General features: G+C 51.3%; 1 protein-coding gene across 2 annotated transcripts in view; it reads right to left on the reverse strand.

Annotated features, from left to right (window-relative positions):
* The window catches only part of AARS1 (alanyl-tRNA synthetase 1), a 49,420-nt gene that overhangs the window by 13,226 nt on the left and 16,867 nt on the right, over positions 1–19,327 (reverse strand). For both annotated transcript variants that reach the window (XM_084644952.1, XM_084644953.1), the window contains exons 10-19: positions 15,135–15,259; positions 12,905–13,049; positions 11,923–12,101; positions 9,336–9,449; positions 7,826–8,032; positions 5,627–5,811; positions 5,421–5,529; positions 4,219–4,332; positions 3,541–3,660; positions 2,716–2,802 (exon numbers count right to left, since the gene is read on the reverse strand). In XM_084644952.1, the coding sequence (XP_084501078.1) occupies positions 2,716–2,802; positions 3,541–3,660; positions 4,219–4,332; positions 5,421–5,529; positions 5,627–5,811; positions 7,826–8,032; positions 9,336–9,449; positions 11,923–12,101; positions 12,905–13,049; positions 15,135–15,259 (1,385 nt within the window). The remainder of the gene's footprint in view (positions 1–2,715; positions 2,803–3,540; positions 3,661–4,218; positions 4,333–5,420; positions 5,530–5,626; positions 5,812–7,825; positions 8,033–9,335; positions 9,450–11,922; positions 12,102–12,904; positions 13,050–15,134; positions 15,260–19,327) is intronic.

A 19,327-nucleotide genomic window follows, 5' to 3' on the forward strand; every position in this document is an offset into this window, starting at 1 on the left:
GAGGTGGTGGAATCTCCTTCCTTTGAAGTTTTTAAGATCAGGCTTGACAAAGCCCTGGCTGGGATGATTTAGTTGGGGATTGGTCCTGCTTTGAGCAGGGGGTTGGACTAGATGACCTGAGGTCCCTTCCAACCCTGATATTTTATGTACTTGAAAACTGTTATCATAGAATCATAGAAGGTTGTTACAAAGAATAGGGAGAAAAATTGTTCTCCTTAACCTCTGAGGATAGGACAAGGAACAACGAGCTTCAATTGCAGCAAGGGTGGTTTAGGTTGGACATTAGTAAAAAACTTCCTGTCAAGGTGGCTAAGCACTGAAATAAATTGCCTAGGGAGGTTGTGGAATCTCCATCATTGGAGATTTTTAAGAGCAGGTTAGAGAAATACCTGTCAGGAAAGGTCTAGATAATACTTAGTCCTGCCATGAGAGCAGGTAACTGGACTAGATGACCTCTCGAGGTCCCTTCCATTCCTATGATTCTATTAGTCAGCAGAAGTGGGCTGCATGGAGGGTGGGAGCAGAGAGGCTGCATGGACTGGCAAGAAATAAGTCCCTGAGCACCAGGCACCAAGTCTTTCCAAAGGAGATGGAGCTCCCTCACTCAGAGAAAGATCTGGTGTACTTACAGAACTCCCAGAACAGGCTGTGTGTGTGGATAAGCTGATGCACACGACTCCAACTGTACTGTTAGATGCTGCCAGCCCAGGAGGCACTGTCAGGATGTGATGGCTGTAATCCCACTGTGTGCGCCATCCCCCAGCGGGCACCGCCAGCATATTACTACACAAGGGACATGCCACCAGCACAATGGAGAAAGGCTCCTGGACTCTGGTGATGGAACACAGCAAGGGAGATGCAACATCTGTTTAGATCGCAGTAATGGCCCCAAAAAAGAATTCTAGATCCAGAACAATGTTCTCCTTCTGCACAGAAGCCAACAGGCCTGCAGATACTGTGGAGACAAGGGCTGTGTAAGTGGGTGTCTGGAATTGTGACAGATAGGGCAATTTCCAGCAATATCTTTGAAAGCCTTATTATATTAACTCGATGTATTATTGTGGACCAGATTGTATGGCTCTCTAGATCGGTGGGGAGGCCTGGGAGCTCCAAGAACTATATTGAAAATGTACCAAACAATGGACTCTGGGGACAAGAAGTCTTCAGTAGATTTCCTGCAGACTCCCAATGCGAGGTTATTACAATTTCCTCCATCTCCAGTTATGCAAAATCCCAGCCTTTGGAAGCCAGGATCTAAGGCATGGGTCATTGTCTAAGGCAGGGTCACCTGCTGATCACCCAGAGACTGGAGATCAGCCATTTCTTTATATAGCTCAGGCCTCTGAACTGCCAGCCTGGGTCTGGTTTGAGTCAGAGACAGTTATGAACTTGTCACTACAGGGAAAACCCATTTGTGGGTTCTGAAGGACTAACACCTACCAGAGCCTGAGGCTGGAGTTGGGGTGACCTCTGATGAGCTTTTTAGCATGCCTGTGGGTTCTTTTAAAAAAAAAAAAAAGATTTCTCTGTAATGCTCTCTTAAAAATAAAGGCACTTGCTCAGAAAGGGCTGCCTGATAACTTATAACTGCAGGCAATGCACTGGGCATATCCTCTGCAGAGAAGGCAAAGTGCATACACTGGCCTTGTAGGCAGTCTGGTTTGCTGGAGATATCACAGTGCAGGCAGGGAGGAGAGCAGCCTTAAAGGTCCCCTCGTCAGGAGGGAGTACAAGAGTACAGGTCTCTGCTCAGGAGAGGTGAGGGCTGGGAGATGGAAGTCTAGAGTGAGTGGCCTCCAGGGACCAGAAGGGGGGAAAAGAGGTGCAGTTGCCCTGAAACTGACAGGAGGGATGGCTAGAACGAGATCAGCTGGGAGGCTGTCCATGGAGAAGTTTAATAGGGGCATTCAAAGTGGATGGCTGCAGCCTCATTTACCATGACTGTCCATTTACAACTGGTGCTTGGCAGTGGTAGAGCTCAACCAGCACAGCCAAACAAGCACTGCAAAGACGAAAGAATGGATTCAACTCGTGGCTACTGGAGGTGGAGGGGGATGGGAAACAAGCTTGTCCCTGCTTGTAACAAAACCAGCTGGACAGGCTACAGAATCCAAGAAATCAGAGCTGGAGAATGACACACCACTCTTCCCAAGGCAGGGACTAGGTGGAGCCTAGGACAAGCGCAAGGGGCCAGCACAGGACACACTGCACTCACCTGGCTAGCTTTCAGCGTCCCATGTGACAGAGCTTCCGCCTCTTCTCTGCAAATCTTCCTGGTCAGAATGTTTCTAGCCTGTATTTCCCTCTTATTCTAGCTACCTCCTTGGGCTACCCTTACTTGGGTCACTTAGGAAAGTCATTGAGAGATTTTTGAAGGGATCCCCATCCTCAGCCAGTGTCTGGAAGCTGGGATGTGGAAGGAGAGGAGAGCTAGGACGACAAATAACAGAGATCGTCACTGTTCTGTTTATGTTTAGGGTGGGCTTAGTTAAATCAGAAGGAGGGGTGCAGAGACCCAGCACATGAGCAGCAGCACACACCACTCCCCACCCTAGTCTGTGCCCCCGGATGGAGGCTCTCAAACAGGCTGTGTAATGAGTACACTGTGGAACTGTGTCTGCCCAGAGCAGAGATTCAGAGGCTAGGTTCCAAGCTCCCCAGCCATGTGTATGGAGGGGGCCTGGACAGGCTGTTCTGCCTTGGTAGCTGGATTACCTTTGCTGAAGCTCCACTCTCCAATTCCAGGACCACCAGTGGCTGGTTAGGATGACTGTCAATGAGCTGCTTGGTCTTCTCCAGTACCTGCGAGAACAAGCAGACAGTCAGACTGTAAATTGGTGCGTGTCGCCGGGACACGGGAGGTCCATTAGTGTAAGGGAAAGATTTCAAACCTCTGCCAACTGGAACTCCCCATCTCCCCTTCCTTGATCATTCTGCCCCAGTCCTGCACGGACCCAAACACTGGGCCAGCCAGGACAGCAATATAACCCTTGAGTGTGTACAGCGGAAGATCTGTGTATGTGACCCAAGAGAAGATTGTGCTGTACAGCCTCCCAAATACAGTCATCAGTTACCACATGGAGTCAGAAGCAATAAGTACCAGTCCCTTCAGCTGCAACCCATAAATATCCCACATCAGGCCCTGGGCTGGCCCTGAAGCATTTTCCAGGCGCTAACATGGCTCACCCACCTTTCTGGCCAGCAGAAGGGGCGGCTGAGTTTCAGAGGGGCAGACCATTTGTCCAACAGCACCCTTGGTGGTCAGCTGAAAACATTTATTACTGCTACAGAGGACTGTCCAACCTCACTCCCCCCAGGTAGCTGCGGAGGTGGGGGAAAGAAAGAGGAGATTGCGAAGGGGAAAACAGAGACCATGACTAGAAAAGGTGGGTGTCAGCTAGACCGCTGCATTTAGGCAGCACAGGCCCCTTCCTCAGGGAGCATATATTTATTTGGGTTGGGAGCAGGAAGCAGAGCCCACACGCATGTCCACAGGACCCCCCATCCCACCAGTGTTATCCAGCTGGGCTAGTGGCTCACTCGTTTCTGGATGTCTGTTTTGCTTGTGCGGTCTAGGTCATCCATAACTTTCTTCAGTGCTCTAAGCGCCTCTCTCAGCTCATCCTTCCGCCACTGTGGGATAACTGCGGTAGCCAGTGTCTGGAAGCAGAAGAGGGGGGTTCAGGCTCTAGGCCTACCATAACAGGAGGCTGAGGTTTCTGTGCTCCCCACCCTAATGAACTGATGAAAAAGCCACTCAAGCAGAGCACCCAGCACGAAACTTCCTTCCCAGCGTCACACATGAGACAGAGAACAAGGTGGCAGTTGCTCAATCTGCACTGCACGGTCCACCTAGAATACTTCTGTGGCCTCCATCACCATAGTGTCCGAGTGCCTCCCAACCTCTAACGGATTTAGCCCCTCAACACCCAGGTGAGGCAGGACAGGGCTATTACTGCTATTGGAATAATGGGGACTGAGGCACAGAGAGATCCAGGGACTTGCCCAAGGCCACACGAGACCTTGGCAGAGCAGGAAATTGAACCCAGGTTCCCCAATCAGCACTTTAGGCACTGGACACAGGTCCCATGCGCCCTTGGTTCTACGACAGCTAAGTGACTTGCTTTTTTTTAAGAACCCAGGCTAAGGCATCTCACTCTTCTCTGCTCCTGCCAGTCTGATGCAATGCTCCCAGAGTGGCTGGGGTGCCCACCCTACCTCACTGAGGTCTGCAATCTCCTTCTGCACATCCTTGTTGGGAGCGGTCTGGACCTTCACTTTGGCATCCAACGCAGAGAGTGATTTCATGAGGCTGTCTGCATTTCGTAGTGCCTGAGAGAGCAGAATTCAGGTCTTAGCTTCATATGAGGGCTACCGAGCGCTGGGCTGTCCAACACCATGTGACAAAGGACAGAAATACTACAACCCACGAGAGATGTTCCCACAGGGAGCTACAATAAAGATATCTCAGCAGCAGAGTTCAAGGCAGTGCTTGTCTATTAGCCAATCTCATGCCCAGAACCTGCCACTCCCCTCCTAGTACTGGCCTATGTCAGATGCTTCAGAGAAAGCCATTACACCCCACATAGATGCACCTCACTGACCCTGGAGGAAAAATGCCCTCTTGACACCAGCATGGGACCAGTTTACACCCCACAGCATGAGGACTGGAACTCTTGTGATGTTTAGTCTTTGTTCACATAATTAATTGCGGCTGACAATACAGTGGTTGTCCCAAGAGCTCTCTCTCCACAGCTCTGCTCCAGGGCCGTGTTCTTTGTGCCATTTGCTCAGTAAGTGCAGAGAACACTTACAGATCTATCGTACCAAGAGTTGAACTACTTCCCTGGGAAAGCATTGTCCCATAAGACACCAGCCCAAGAATGGAAGTACAGCTGCTACAAATATAGCAGGAAGCATTTCTCCTCCATTTCTCTCACCCCTGTCACCATCCTTTGCCATACTTCCTCCCACCAACATGGCTTGGCATGGCCTGGCAGGAAATCAGACACTGTAATCACTCTTCATAGTCTCCCGCTACACTGCCAGTCTGACAGACAGCTGGAGGGTGTGCAATAGTGTTACATGGAAGGCTCCCCAGGAGGCCTGGCCAGGGAACCTCCTGCACAGTTCTCCTAGATCTGCAAGGGAATCGCTCACTTCACCCATCGGACCTGCAGCTCTGAAGCTAAAGTTAGAAGCTGTAAATGCTGCAGGGACCTGGGGTCAAGTGCTCAGTGGTATCACCCCAGTGGAGTCAGTGGTGCAAGAACCATTTAAACCCAGTGGAGGATCTGGCTCTTAATCTTTAATACAGATTAAAATCTCTTGTCCACAATGGGGTTGCCACACGCACATGCTCCAGGGGGCTACTCACAGGACTTGGATTTCAAAATGATCCCCCTTCTCTCTCAACTTACCTTCAGTGCTTCAGCACCAGTGATCGCAACTATCCTCCGGATGCCTTTAGCAATCGCTTCTTCAGAGGTAATCACAAAAGGGCCAGCATGGCTTGAGTTCTGCAGGTGTCTTTGGAAAGAACAGACATGGGCCCCCAAGATGAGATGGCTAAAAATCCTATCACTACCCTCCTCCCACTCCATCCTCCTTCTGTTCAGATACTCACGTCCCTCCACAGAACTCGACAGAAGTGATGGAGCCAGCGGCGCTGGAGGGATCGGCCAGCATGTTCTCCACAGGGATGCCAATGGAGACGACACGCACAGGATCAGGGTATGTCTCATCAAACACAGCCCGCAAGCCCTGGATAGCTTTGGCTGCTGCCAGAGGGCAATCCTTGGCATACACAGTCTGGGGAGGGCAAAACAAGGGGGATCAGATGGGCACTGCCAGCACAGACGGAAATGCAGATACAGGTTAACCGCTGTAACCAAAGCATCAGAACTTTTTATCTCACTTTCAACAAGCAAGAGTTGTATTTGTCTCTGGGTGAGCAGCCTCAACTCTCACACCTTCTCCTCTGAGACATACACCTGTTCTGTGCTAACCACTGCTTAGAGAGTTAGATTCATAGCCTGACAGATTTCAGCATCCAAATTAGCCTATGGCTAATGGCTCATCAAGGTGCTGAGTGGGTAGCATGAAGGACACAGCTGGATTTGTAGGGGACTGTGTCCACACTAGTGATTGGAGGCGGGGGGCTCCCAGTTTCTCTGGCCCTGGTGCAGCTTCCATGCTGACACCAGTGTGCTTTTCCAAACCTGGAGAACAGTAATCATGAGTACTCTACTGGCCATCCCACCAAAGCAGGGGTGGGAAAACTATGGCCCAGGGGCCGCATCCGACCCTCCAGAGGTTTTAATCTGGCCCTCGAACTCCCACCGAGGAGCGGGGTCTGGGGCTTGCCCTGCTCCAGCCAAGGAGCAGGGTCGGGGACTTGCCCCGCTCTGTACAGCTCCTGGAAGCAGGAGCATGTCCTCCCTCTGGCTCCTACATATAGGGGCAGCCAGGGGTCTCTGCACACTGCCCCACCCCAGGCGCCGCCCCCGCAGCTCCCATTGGCCGGGAACCGCAGCCAATGGGAGCTGCAGGGGTGGCGCCTATGGATGGGGAAGCGCGCAGACCTGCCTGGCCGCGCCTCCATGTAGGAGCTGGATGAGGGACATACTTGAAGTAAGCGCTGCCTGGAGCCTGCACCCCAACCCTCTCCTGCGTGCCAACCCCCTCCCCCAACCCTGATCCCCCTCCTACCCTCTGAACCCCTTGGTCCCAGCCCAGAGCACCCTCCTGCACCCCCAAACCTTCATCCCCAGCCCCACCCCAGAGTCTGCACCCCCAGCTGGAGCCCGCACCCCAACCCCCAATTTTGTGAGCATTCATGGCCTGCCATACAATTTCCATACCACGATGTGGCCCTCGGGCCAAAAAGTTTGCCCACCCCTGCACCAAAGAGATGTCATGTACACTGACAACAGGTGCAGCGAATACAGAACAGCCAGTTTATATTCTGGGAAATATTGATGAGGCTCACAGAGTTCAGTTTAAACCTGTATTTTCCAGTGAATATGGGCCCACATCTTACCAGGAAATCTGAGTTTACACAGAAGAGGCCAACAAAGAACAGCTCCATACCAGTGACTGTGGTTCTTTGAGATGCTGTACTCAGGGTGGATCTCACTCAATAGCAGTGCTATGAGAAAGAATCCGCTCTGAAACATGAGGTGCAGGTACCCCTAGGATGGGATGCACACTGACACACTTGAGGAACTCCGCACGCTCTCAGCTTTGCAGTATCATTGCATCCCCCTCAGGACTGCGCCACATTACAGATCAACGCTGGCCACCTCCAGACCCAATCTAACACAAAGGGCATGCAGCTAGAAGATAGAGAGCCAGCTCCCACAGCAGAATATATTCAGGACATGTCTGAGATGAAACCTCTACCCATGAAACATCAGCAGAGCCACGCAGGGTGATCTGCTGCTGCTGTGAGGAGATAAGGGGGATCCTTGATCTGCTCTGGTCAGCCAGTTCCACACTTGCTCACACTGCACTGCTGATAATCAAGAGGGTGGGACGATAAGGACCTGGTCTGCCTAGGCAGCATGCGTCCTTCTGCCTGCCCCTCTCAACATCAGCTCTGCATTTTTTCTGCAAATGAATGCCCTGATGGTCCACTTGGCCCAGGTTTAGGAGGTGGAGAAGGTGTGCATGTGTCGCATCACCACCACCACAGGGGAGCGAGGCAGAGGGTTAACTCAATGAGAGCACGTTGGCAAGCTGAGCCTGCGGCTCCCACCATCAGAGTCCTCCAGCAAGCACCCTCTCCCCAGGACCCAGAGCTGGCACCCCTGCTCAGGCGCACCTTGGCTTCCTTTATCATTTGGTTGGCAATCTCTTCTGTTTTCTTGATCTCCTGGGTGGACATGGCCCCCCTGGCAGTGAAGTCAAATCGCAGCCTGTCTGGGGCAACCAAGGACCCTCTCTGGTCAGCATCCCCCAGCACCAAGCGCAGGGCAAAGTTGAGGATGTGGGTGGCAGTGTGGTTGCTCATGATGGGTCTCCGCCTTGGCTGCAGGGAGCAGAGGAAAAGTAATTATTAAAGGGCTCTGTGTTGGAGGAGCTGCCACGTGCCTCCTCCTTACACACCGTTGGCCTAGCCCAGTGAGACCTCACTATTCATGGGACAGAGAAGCAGGAGGTTACAGCGACAAATCAGTTCTGCTTCAGGAGAAATCTAGGTCAATGCAGGATGGAGAGACCAAAAGCAGCTTCTGTCCTCTGGGGCAAGCACCAAGGAATAGTTAGTCTCAATCCAGCTCCCAGGACCCCTGTCATAGAGACCATCTCCCCAACTGCTGGTTGGCAGTGTTTGGCAAGAGGCAGTGGATGCTGGACTGCCCTCAGGAGCGGGTGAGGAACAATGGCCAGGGCCAGTGAGGGGGAAGTACACAGGGAGCAGCAGGCTGCCTGTGTACAGGAGAGAAGAAGATTTTACACGACAGGGTTCAACCAAGTATTTTCTACCTACACTGAAGTCACCCGAAAGAAAAATTTCTTCAAAAAAGAACTAGATAAGTTCATGGAGGACAGGTCCATCAATGGCTATTAGCCAGAATGGGCAGGGATGGTGTCCCTAGCCTCTGTTTGCCAGAAGCTGGGAATGGGCGATGCGAGATGGATCACTTGATGATGACCTGTTCTGTTCATTCCCTCTGGTGCACCTGGCATTGGTCACTGTCGGAAGACAGGATACTGGGCTAGATGGACCTTTGGTCTGACCTAGTATGGCCGTTCTTATGTTTTTATGTAATTGAAACCTTGTAGAGACCAGGGCAGCTGGACAATCCCTTCCAAGCCAGGATTCCACTAGTGCCCCAGTTTAACCCACATCGCATTAACCCTTTAGGGGAGAACACAAATTCCAACTGCCAGCTCCTGGGGGACTCGTGGCTCAACCCTAGCTCTGCTAAATGACATCTGCAAGTCCATGACTGTGATCCAAAGCTCTCTGGGAGGCAGGAGTTCTCAGTCACACAGCATGGGACCATTGCACACTGGGCAGAGAAAGACCCAGATCTACTGGGATGCCCTGGTGGGAGCAGGCAGCGGCCTCAGAATGGTGGAAGAAAAGGAGACAGCAATCTCTCACGGGAAAGAGAGATGGCGTCACCCACCGTAGCATGGGGGGAGGGATAGTTCAGTGGTTTGAGCTTTGGCCTGCTAAACCCAGGGTTGTGAGTTCAATCCTTGAGGGGGCCATTTGGGATCTGGGGCAAAAATTGGGGATTCGTCCTGCTTTGAGCAGGGGGTTGGACTAGATGACCTCCCGAGGTCCCTTCCAACCGTGGTATTCTATGATTACTCTGACTCACCTCATCAATATACAGACGGACTTGGTCTCCTACTTTCAGGCTCCCGTAGACCATTCCTATGTGAAGCACATAGCCCCCCCGGATCTGCACGTTCTTCACTGTGAACTCCGTTTTCTGTACCAGATGGAGGAGAGCACAGACACCAGGGGAGTTGTTGTTATTCCACCCAGCATCCTGGATGGCAACTAAAAAGTCCCCAGAACAGTAAGTCCCAGGAACACAGGCCTCTCTGGTAGCACGAGTGGGTCAGCCAACTTTCTCTGGGGACTGACAGTTGCAGTGGGAGCGGGGGACAAACAGTGAACTAGAAAATTAAATTAAGACCAAGGAGGAATGGTGGCTCTGGGGAGTGCAGTGTAGAGCTCAGTTAAATCACTCAACAGGTCAGGATCACGGACAAAGAGCCAAAGAGGGGGCCTGCAGAATGCTTGGCTCCAGTCAGGGCCACGGTAGTTATTTGGCCTCCATCACATGTGAGCACTCGATCATCTGTACCATTTACCTGCACACACCCCTGGGAGGTAGGTCAGGGCTGTTCTCCCCATTGTCATCAACAGGATGAAATTCAATAGTGCAAACTACTTCACTTTGGCAGGAAAAAAAAAAAAAAAGCGAATGGGGACACCTGGCCAGGCAGTCATACTGCTGGAAAGCCTCGGGGGGGGGCGGGGGTTCTAGTGGATCACAAATTGAATCTGAATCAGCAACATGATGCACTTGCAAAAAAAAAAAAAAAAAAAAAAAAGGCAAATATCATTCTGGGGTGTATTAGCAAGAGTGTGGTATGTAAAACGTGGGAAATAGTTCTCCTGTACTCAGCTCTGGTGAGGCCCCAGCTGGAGTACTGTTCCCATTCTGGGCACCATGCTTTAAGAAAGACGTGGACAAATTGAAGAGAGTCCAGAGGGGAGCAACAAAAGTGATCAAAGGTTTAGAAAGCCTGACCTATGAGAAAAGGTTAAAGGAACTGGGCCAAAAGGAAAGCTGGGGGCAGGAGAGGGGAGGGGGGGACTTGATAACAGTCTTCAAGTTATGTTAAAGGCTGGTACAAAGAGAATGGTGATCAATTGTGGTCCATCTTCCCTGGAAGCAGGACAAGTAGTACAGGGCTTAATCTGCAGCAAGGGAGACGTAGGTTCGATACAGTAACTCCCCACTTAACGTTGTCCCAGTTAACGTTGTTATGTTACGGATCAATTAGGGAACATGCTCGTTTAAAGTTGCGCAATGCTCCCTTATAATGTTGTTTGGCAGCTGCCTCCTTTGTCCACTGCTTGCAGGAAGGACCAGCCCATTGGAACTAGCTGCGGGGGGGCTTGGAACCAGGGTGGGCCGGCAGCCCGCCGCTCCCTTAAGTTCCCTGTGCGGCAGCCGCTCAGCAGGCTATCAGTTGCCAGCAGTTCAGCTGTCCCTCCCCCCACTGCCCTGTGCTGCTCCTGCCCTCTGCCTTGGAGCTGCTCTGGGACCTCCTGCTAGCTGTGGGGGCGGGGGTGTGTGTGTGCTGATGTCAGGGTGTCTCCCTCCTCCTGTACCCCATCTCCACAGAGCAGGGGGGGGGGCGGGGGAGAGGGGGTGCGTGCGACAAGGAAGTGGAGGGAGTGGTGCACTCCAGTGGGATAGCGTGGGTTCATCATCACGTTCAGTGTCCACAGGGAATGTTTGCAGCCACTGCCATGCGTCTATTCTGTCTCCTCCCTCCACACATTAACAACGTGTTAACCCTTGAGGGCTCAGCCAAGTGCTAGTTCGTCATTTAGCAGCAAGGCATCCCCTGGGAAATATCCCACCCTCTGACTCCACCTCCTCAACCAAGCTTCACAATCATTGGCGAAAAAAATTTCCCTGGAACCTAATTCCCCCATTTACATTCATTCTTATGGGGAAATTGGATTCGCTTAACATTGTTTTGCTTAAAGTAGCATTTTTTAGGAACGTAACTACAATGTTAAGCGAGGAATTACTGTATTAGGAAAAACAACAAGGAGTTCTTGTGGCACCTTAGAGACTAACAAATTTATTTGGGCATAAGCTTTCGTGGGGTAAAACCCACTTCGTCAGATGCAGGGAGTGGAAAATACAGCAGGCAGGTATAAATACACAGCACATGAAAAGATGGGAGTTGCCTTACAAAGCGGGGGGTCAGTGCTAGTATTAGGAAAAACTTTCTAACTCTAAGGGTGGCTAAGCTCTGGAACAGGTGTCTAAGGTTGGTGGTGGAATCCCCATCACTGGGGGTTTTGAGGAACAGGTTGGACAAAACGCCTGCCAGGGCAGGTCTATGTTTAATGGTCCTGCCTCAGCACAGGGGGTGGGATCAGATGACCTCTTGAGGTCCCTTCCAGTTTGACATTTCTAGGCTTCTATGATTGTACAGATGGGGAACTCATGGCCTAAGTGACTTGTTTGTGGTCAAGCAAGGAATTGAAACTGGGTCTCCCAGAGCCTAGGCCAAAACACTATTCACTGCACCACTCTTCCTCTTCCTTCCTGTCCCAGCCCCACTGTCTTTTCACCCCTTTTCCCCAAGAATGGCACTCAGGGGATGGTTCTGTTTGTATGTCAGCACACAGGCGCCTGGTCCACTTACATCCTCACTGCTGTCATCGTCCTTGACCAGGTAGCCCTCGTCGTAGATCTGCCCGCCCTGCTCGGCGTAGAAGCAGCTCTTGTCCAGCACTATGCCACACTCCTGGCCCGTGGACACTTCCTCCACAAACCTCTTCTCTCTGCGGATTGCTTGCACAGTGGCTGTTGGGCTCTCAAATTCTGTCGCCAGTGGGAGAGGCAAGGTCAGTGAGACAACAATCCCAGCCATTTACACATAGCCATAGACATACAGGCCCAGCAGCCACCTCTGGAGTGCTCGAGCAGTTGCTCAACAGTTTAAGACAAGAAGTGAAGAAAGAACAGTGTCAATGGAACCTGCAGGGGGACCTTTAGCCTGGGTGGGGAAATCACAGAACTAGTCAGCTCTTTGGGGCAGGGGCTGCCTTTTGTTGTGTCCATACAGCATGGAGCACAATGAGGCCCCGATCCATGACCAGGGCTCCAAATAAATCAGAATACTCAGGGAGCAGGCCAAGGGCTCAGTAATGGACCAAGATATCGGGAAATCCAGGGAAAAGGAATTTCCAGGGATGCCCAGATACAAAGCTGAAAAGGAACCACTAGAGGGTCCCACTTGTCAGGCAGGGAGTGAATGAGCAGGACAGTTCCTAGAGCAGCCAGACAAATCGGTTCCCTTTAAAAGTTTTCCCTGGCTCCAAATGGTCAGTAACTTCAGCCAGGCAGTGGATTTGCCCCTCTGATTTGCACTATCCTCCACCTACCTTTGTTGGCAGCTGTCAGCCCGTCATGGTTCTCTCCCCTCCCTCATCCCTAAAGGTTGCCAGACGATCACCAGGCAGGGGAAAGGGGTGAGATTCAGGAAGACACAAAGGCCCCCTCGCTCAGCTATGCTGCGAGGTGCAGCAGAGTCCGCAGACTAGCCTCCAGGCCTGACCCCATGCAAGACCCACGAAGCGAGGCTAGGGGCAGGGGAACCATTTGGAGGACACTTTATCACATACCGTAGGCACCACTAGGATCCGACGTGTAGTTGTACTTAGGCGAGTCATCGGTTACCTCCAGTCCCCGAGTGCGGAGCTCTTCAATAGCATAGATGTCCAGCATGATGCGGTCTTCCGCACCGTCTCCCTTGCCCTGAGACTTCAGCTGAGAATGGCAACAGATGGAAGTGTTAGGGGCAGGGAGAGGATCCCTTAATACTGCCATAGGGATCCAATCCTTGTGCATCGGCTGGTTGGGCTTTAGCAGCACATGCAGGGCTGGAGCCATGACAGGGGCAGAATGGACACCCGACATTCTGGACCAAGTCTAGTCTATGCTGTAGACCTGCATCAAACACACCGATATTCACAGCTTTCCTCTCATTCACAGCGAGTCTGCCAAGAAATCTAGGAGGCAAGAATCCAATGGGATGGCAGGGATCCATGTTATATCCCCCTTTAGCACTCTTTGAAGGCTGCCGGGTGAAGAATGCTCTGAAGCAGGGTGACTGGCAGCACAACAGCACTTTGGTAGCAATCCCATCCACCCACTGTGGGGCACTCCCTGCACCGCTATTTAGCTACTGCTAAAGGTCAGGGCTAGCGAGGCTTCTGCTCATACTGCGCCTGCTCTACAGCAATTCAGCTGCAATGCAAAGTAGCCAAGCTGTGAATCTAACCCTGCACTGGATGTGTCTGACCCCACAGTGCCTAGCTCTGCACTACTGAAGTGCCCCCAAGGTGCTGAGTGGGTAGCATGAAGGACACAGCTGGATTTGTAGGGGCTGTGTCTACACTAGTGATTGGGGGTGGGAGGGCTCCCAGTTTCTGGCCCTGGTGCAGCTTCCCTGGCCCTGGTGCAACTTCCATGCTGATTCCAATGATGGGACCACAGGTCTAGGCGGAGCACTAGGGTTCTAACCATCAGATAGCTCAGCTGCATTCAGAGTATGCCTAGATCACGCAGCATGGCCTGAAGCCTGACTACACCAGTGCTCCCACAAGCAAGGCTGCACCATCCTACAGTAACGGGGGAGGGGGAGAGTCTCTTAGAAACTCTCCTGTAAATAAGGCCTATTACTATAGGGTAGATTAAAAACATGGCATCTTGGATCTATTCTCAGGATGAAGGTGCATGGAGCACTGTTGTACTGGTCACTGTAGAACTGAGGTGCAGTAAATTCCTGCTTTTCCCCCCCTTCATGCAGAGACAGGCTCCAGCATGATGAGCCAGGTGTCTTCCCGGTCCCACAAATGCAGCATTACGTGGCAGGAGTCCCAGATCCATATAGAGCAGTGGTTCTCAACTGTGGGGCCACGAGCTAGTTTCAGGGGGTTCCCGAACACCAGCACCCTGCAAGGAAGAAGCCCTGAGCCCCAGTACCCTGCAGGGCAGAAGCCTGGAGGCCCCGCCCCCTTCTGCTGGGCCTGGAGTTTTTATAGCATGTTGGGGGGCCTCAGACAGTAAAAGTTTGAGAACCCCGACGTAGAGAACCATCTACACAGAGATTGCTGTTGGCTACACCCCCACTGTTATTCATCTGTTGAAGAAGTCTTAGCCCAGCCTAAAGAAATACAGTGAGTCTGCTTCAGGGAGCCGTGGGATGAACACAAGAGGCCATATTTTCAGAGCCTGTGAAGTGGCACAGACAGAACACGGGGGGGCACACATGCCAGGGCAGATGCAAAGGCAGGTTACCCACCATCACACAGAGGTGTGAATCTTTGCATGAGATGTTTGGAGTCTCTGTGGACATCCCATGTCTCTGTGGACAACGTGGTGCTCCCGATTGTTGAGATTACGAGAAAGGAAGGAAGGAAAGCAACACGATATCTGCACAGCCCCCATGAACATACATGGGAGATAGCAGGGCTGATTCTCATGCAACTTGCTCACTGTTTACTTCTGGGAATTCAGCCTTCAAGAGGGCAATAGGGAAAAAAGCTCCATGAGACCTGGCAAGGAGCTAGGCACCCTGCTAGAAGGCAGAGGTTCCCAGTGTTTCACCATGCAGAGGCGGCCTGCACCCTCAGGATCTGCCCTCCAACCAGATTTATTGTGCTTTGCCCCAGCCTGCCCCAGGACCCAGCAACATGGCCCAGGGTGCTCAGTGTCAGATTTCCTAGGAGACACCCTGTTGTAAAGGAGCAGAGTGTTGTCCCTTTAAACCAATAACAAAGGAGTCCTCCCACACCTGTGCCCCCTGCCTATTCCTTGTAGTAGGGTCAAAGCAGAGGGGCTGGTCTTTACCTGAGCCATCTTCCGCACTTCCTCAAAGCCTTCCATGTCCACAGTGAGGCCCTTCTCCTCGGCAATGAGTCCAGTGAGATCCACAGGGAAACCATAGGTGTCGTACAACAGCCAGGCAGTGTCCCCTTGGGAGAAGAAACGGATCAGTCAGGTCTCCCACTAAGATACCCACTACTCCTCCATCAGAACCCTCCCGCCTGGAGCAAACCAGCTCCCAAAGGGCCTGGGACACTTCCCTCAGCAAACGGGAAGGCCTATGAGACTCGGCAGTGGACCTCAGAGATTTGCCTGGCTAATGGGCACTGGCAGTCGGTGGTCACAGTGCCGGGGTCACAGTCTGCAGGACACCTGTGGGTGGATCTCAGTCCAGTCGCTAGTGGACAGCTGTCTGCAGTAAGATGTTGCCACTCAACCAGAACAGGAAGAGGTTACTCACCCTGTGCGGTAACTGACGTTCAAGATGAGTGTCCCTGTGGGTGCTGCACTCCAGGTGTTGGTGCTGCACTCCAGGTGTTGGTGCGTCCCTGTGCCTTCGCTCGGAGATTTTTACAGCAGTACTCATACCGGTCGTGCACACGCAGAGCCTGCCCCCCCACCCCACACACACACACACTCCGAGTGTACCTTAATAGTACGCATGCGCAACCGGTCTCTTCAGTTCCTTCTCTACAATGGAAGCTACCCCAACTCCGAAGTAGAGGGAAGGAGGGTGGGTAGTGGAGAACCCACAAGGTGAGTAACCTCCTCCTCTTCTTCAAGAGGTGTACCTGTGGGTGCTGCACTCCAAGTGACTTAAAAGCAGTCTATCTCAAGGAGGTATGGACTTCGGATTGGGTAGAAATGCAGTAGATAATACAGCTCTGCCTAATCATGTATCCGAGAGAGGGCCCTAAGTAAGGTCATAGTGTTTAACAAAAGTGCGTTCAGAAGACCAAGTGGTTAGTTTACAGATGTCAGTCAGGGGAACTTTGCGTAGAAAAGCCACGGAGGTAGCCATCGATCTAGTGGAGTGAGTTCTGATGTCTGCTGGAAGCGTAACTTTCCGTATCTAATAACTGAGTCAGATACAGTCAGAAATCCATTTTGAAAGTCTCTGGGTAGAAATAGGTGTCCCTCTGGACCACTCCGCAATGGAGACAAAGAGTCTAGAAGAATTCCTAAAGGGTTTGGTTCTATTCAAATAGAAGGACAAAGCCCTGCATCGTCTAGGGTATGCATTGTGGATTCAAAAAAAGAGTTTGCATGTGGTCTAGGAAAGAAGATCGGCAGGTGTATTGGTTCATTGATGTGGAATGACAAATGGCCCTTTGGAAGAAATTTGGGGTATAATCGAAGGGTAACTTTGTCCTTAAAAAATAGGGTATATGGTGGGTCTGCCACAAGAGCTGCTATTTCTCCTGCCCGTCTGGCAGAAGTGATTGCCACTAAGAATGCTGTTTTCATAGAAAGGTGTAAGAGGAAGCAAGTGGCTAGGGGTTTGAATGGTTGTTTAGTTAAGCAAGGTAAAACTAAGTGAAGGTCCCACAGAGGGGTAGGAGGTCTAACGTCTGGGTATAGGGATTGGAGTCCTTTTGAGAAAACATTTAGTGATCGGATGGGCAAACACAGAAGTATCGTCAATTTTGTTGTGGAAAGTTGTAATAGCAGCTAGGTGGACTTTGATGGAGCTGAAAGAAAGGCCAGATTGTTTGAGGTCTAACAGGTAGTCAAGTATAAGAGGAAGAGATGTGGACATAGGAGACAGTTGTTTAGATGAGCACCATAGTGTGAATCGTTTCCACTTTTGGAGATAGGTGGTGCAAGTAGGTTGTGTTCTGCTAGGTAGGAGCACTCTTTAAACTTCCTCAGAGCATGCTAGTTCGTTTTGGGAGAACCATGTAGGAACCAAGCTTTGAGGTGAAGCATGGACAGGTTGGGGTGGAGAAATGATAGGAGGTTCAGAACGAGAGGCAACGAAATTGGTGGTCAAGTTGACATTCTGGTGAGGAATGGGAACCACGGTTGTCTGGGCCACGACAGGTCAATCAGGATCACCGTGGCACGATCTGTTCGTATCTTTGTCAGAACTCCATGGAGAATCAGGATCGGGGGGAAAAGCACAGAGTAAGTTCTGGTGCAACAGAATCATAAATGCATCTCTCAGGGAGCGTTTGCCCAGTCCCGCTCTGGAGCAAAATTCGGGGCATTTCGTGTCCTCCGCAGTCGCAAAAAGGTCTGTGGTTGGATAGCCCCAAATGCGGAATAGATTGGTGATTATCACCTCATTCATCTCCCATTCATGGTCCCAGGGAAAGCGTCTGTTTAATTCGTCCGCTGTGGTATTCCTAGTTCCAGGAAGGTAGGCAGCTGATATCCAGATATTATTGGAAACAGTCTCAAGCGGTGACTTGAGGACTGTTGCGAAGTTTTGTTGCCAGCTGCTTTATGGTGTCGAAGCGATCAGACGGGAGAGATGCTATTCCTGCCCAGGAATCGAGGTGTGCTTCTAATGAATTCCAGGTGCTGGGTAGGAATTAATGTGGATTTGTCTTTTGTTTATTTGTAGGCTGAGGGATAGGAAACAATCGACAGTGAGTTGCATGAATCGAAGCGCTTCGTCAAGCGTTGAGGCTTTGACGAGGCAGTCGTCTAGGTAAGGAAATATTATGACTCCTTGCTTCCTGAGGTGGGCCGTAACTACGGCCAGGAGCTTGGAAAAAACACGGGGGGGGGCAGTGGATAGACCGAAGGGTAGTACCCTGTATTGAAAATGTGTCGAGCCGAGAGTGAAACAAATGAAGCGTCTGTGGGCTGGATGTATTGTCACATGAGAAAACGCGTGTTCTGTAGGTCAAAGGCTGAAAACCAATTGCCCTGCTCCAGCGCTGGGATTATGGTGGCGAGGTTCACCATTTTGAACTCTTGCTTCTTGATAAAATTGTTGAGCCGCCTGAGGTCGAGGATCAGTCGCCATCCCCCGGTTTTCTTTTCTATTAAGAAATAATGGGAGTAAAACCCCTTCCCTCTGTGTCATTCGGGCACAAGCTCCACTGCTCTCAATGGAAGGGGATGCTATACTTCTTGCAGGAGCAGTTCTGAGGAGACACGGGAAGGGTGGGTGGGTAGGAGGCATGGATAGGAAGGGGATAGAATAGCCAAGTGTGACGACCTATAAAACCCACTCATCGGTTGTAATGTTCTGCCATTGATGGAAGAATGGTCGTAGGCAGTGTCCAAAAGTAGGGACAGGCGCTGTAAGCACTGAAGTGGGAACATGGGTTTCGAAACCCTCGACCAAGGCTTCAGATCTGCTTGTTAGTCGGAGGGGGTTGAGACGCTGCCGTGGAATTGGGGCGGCGACGCTGGTATCTGGGTCTCTGGCGTTGCTGCTGTTGTTGCTCGTGTGATCTCTGGAAGTGCTGGGTATATGTGGGGTAGCGTGGACGGTGGTAAGGTTGGTATCTATATGGTCACCTTCTGGTTGTGTGGATTTATATTCCTAAGGACCGGAGGGTTGCCCTTGAATCCTTCATTGAGTGAAGGACGTCGTTCATTGTGGAGACAAAGAGTTTGTCGCCACTGAATGGAAGGTCTTCAACGGTACTCTGGACCTCTCAAGGAAATGAGGAGGAGGAGAGCCACGAACCTCGGCACATGACTACTGCTGTAGCGGTGGATCTTGCTGCAGTATTGGCCGCATCGAGGACCACTTGAAGAGCAGTACGGGATATGATTTGTCCCTCAAAGACTAAAGCAGTGAATTGTTGTTTCTTTTCTTCTGGAATGTCCTCAATGAAGTCCATGAATTTGTTGTAATTTTTGTGATCATATTTTGCCAGCACAGCAGTATAATTAGCAATTCGAAATTGTAGCGTGGAAGATGCGTACACTTTACATCCGACCAGATCTAAACGCTTACTGTCTTTGTCGGCTGGGGTGGAGCAGGGATACTTGTGTTTGTTCTTTTGGTTGACTGCATCTACCACCAGCGAATTAGGTGCTGGATGAGTGAAAAGGAATTCAGAGCCCTTGGAAGGGATGAAGTACTTGCAGTCTGCTCATTTACAGGTAGGTAGGTTTGCAGCAGGAGTCTGCCAGATGGCTTTGGCTGGTTCCAGAAGGGCTGGGTTGATTGGCAATGCAATCCTGGAAGAAGGCGGCAGCTGCAGGATGTCCGTTAACTCATGCTGCTGTTCAGGAACCTCCTCCAGATT

The sequence above is a fragment of the Lepidochelys olivacea genome (genome assembly GCF_965140295.1).
Source record: "Lepidochelys olivacea isolate rLepOli2 genome assembly, chromosome: 12".
NCBI lineage: Eukaryota > Metazoa > Chordata > Testudines > Cheloniidae > Lepidochelys > Lepidochelys olivacea.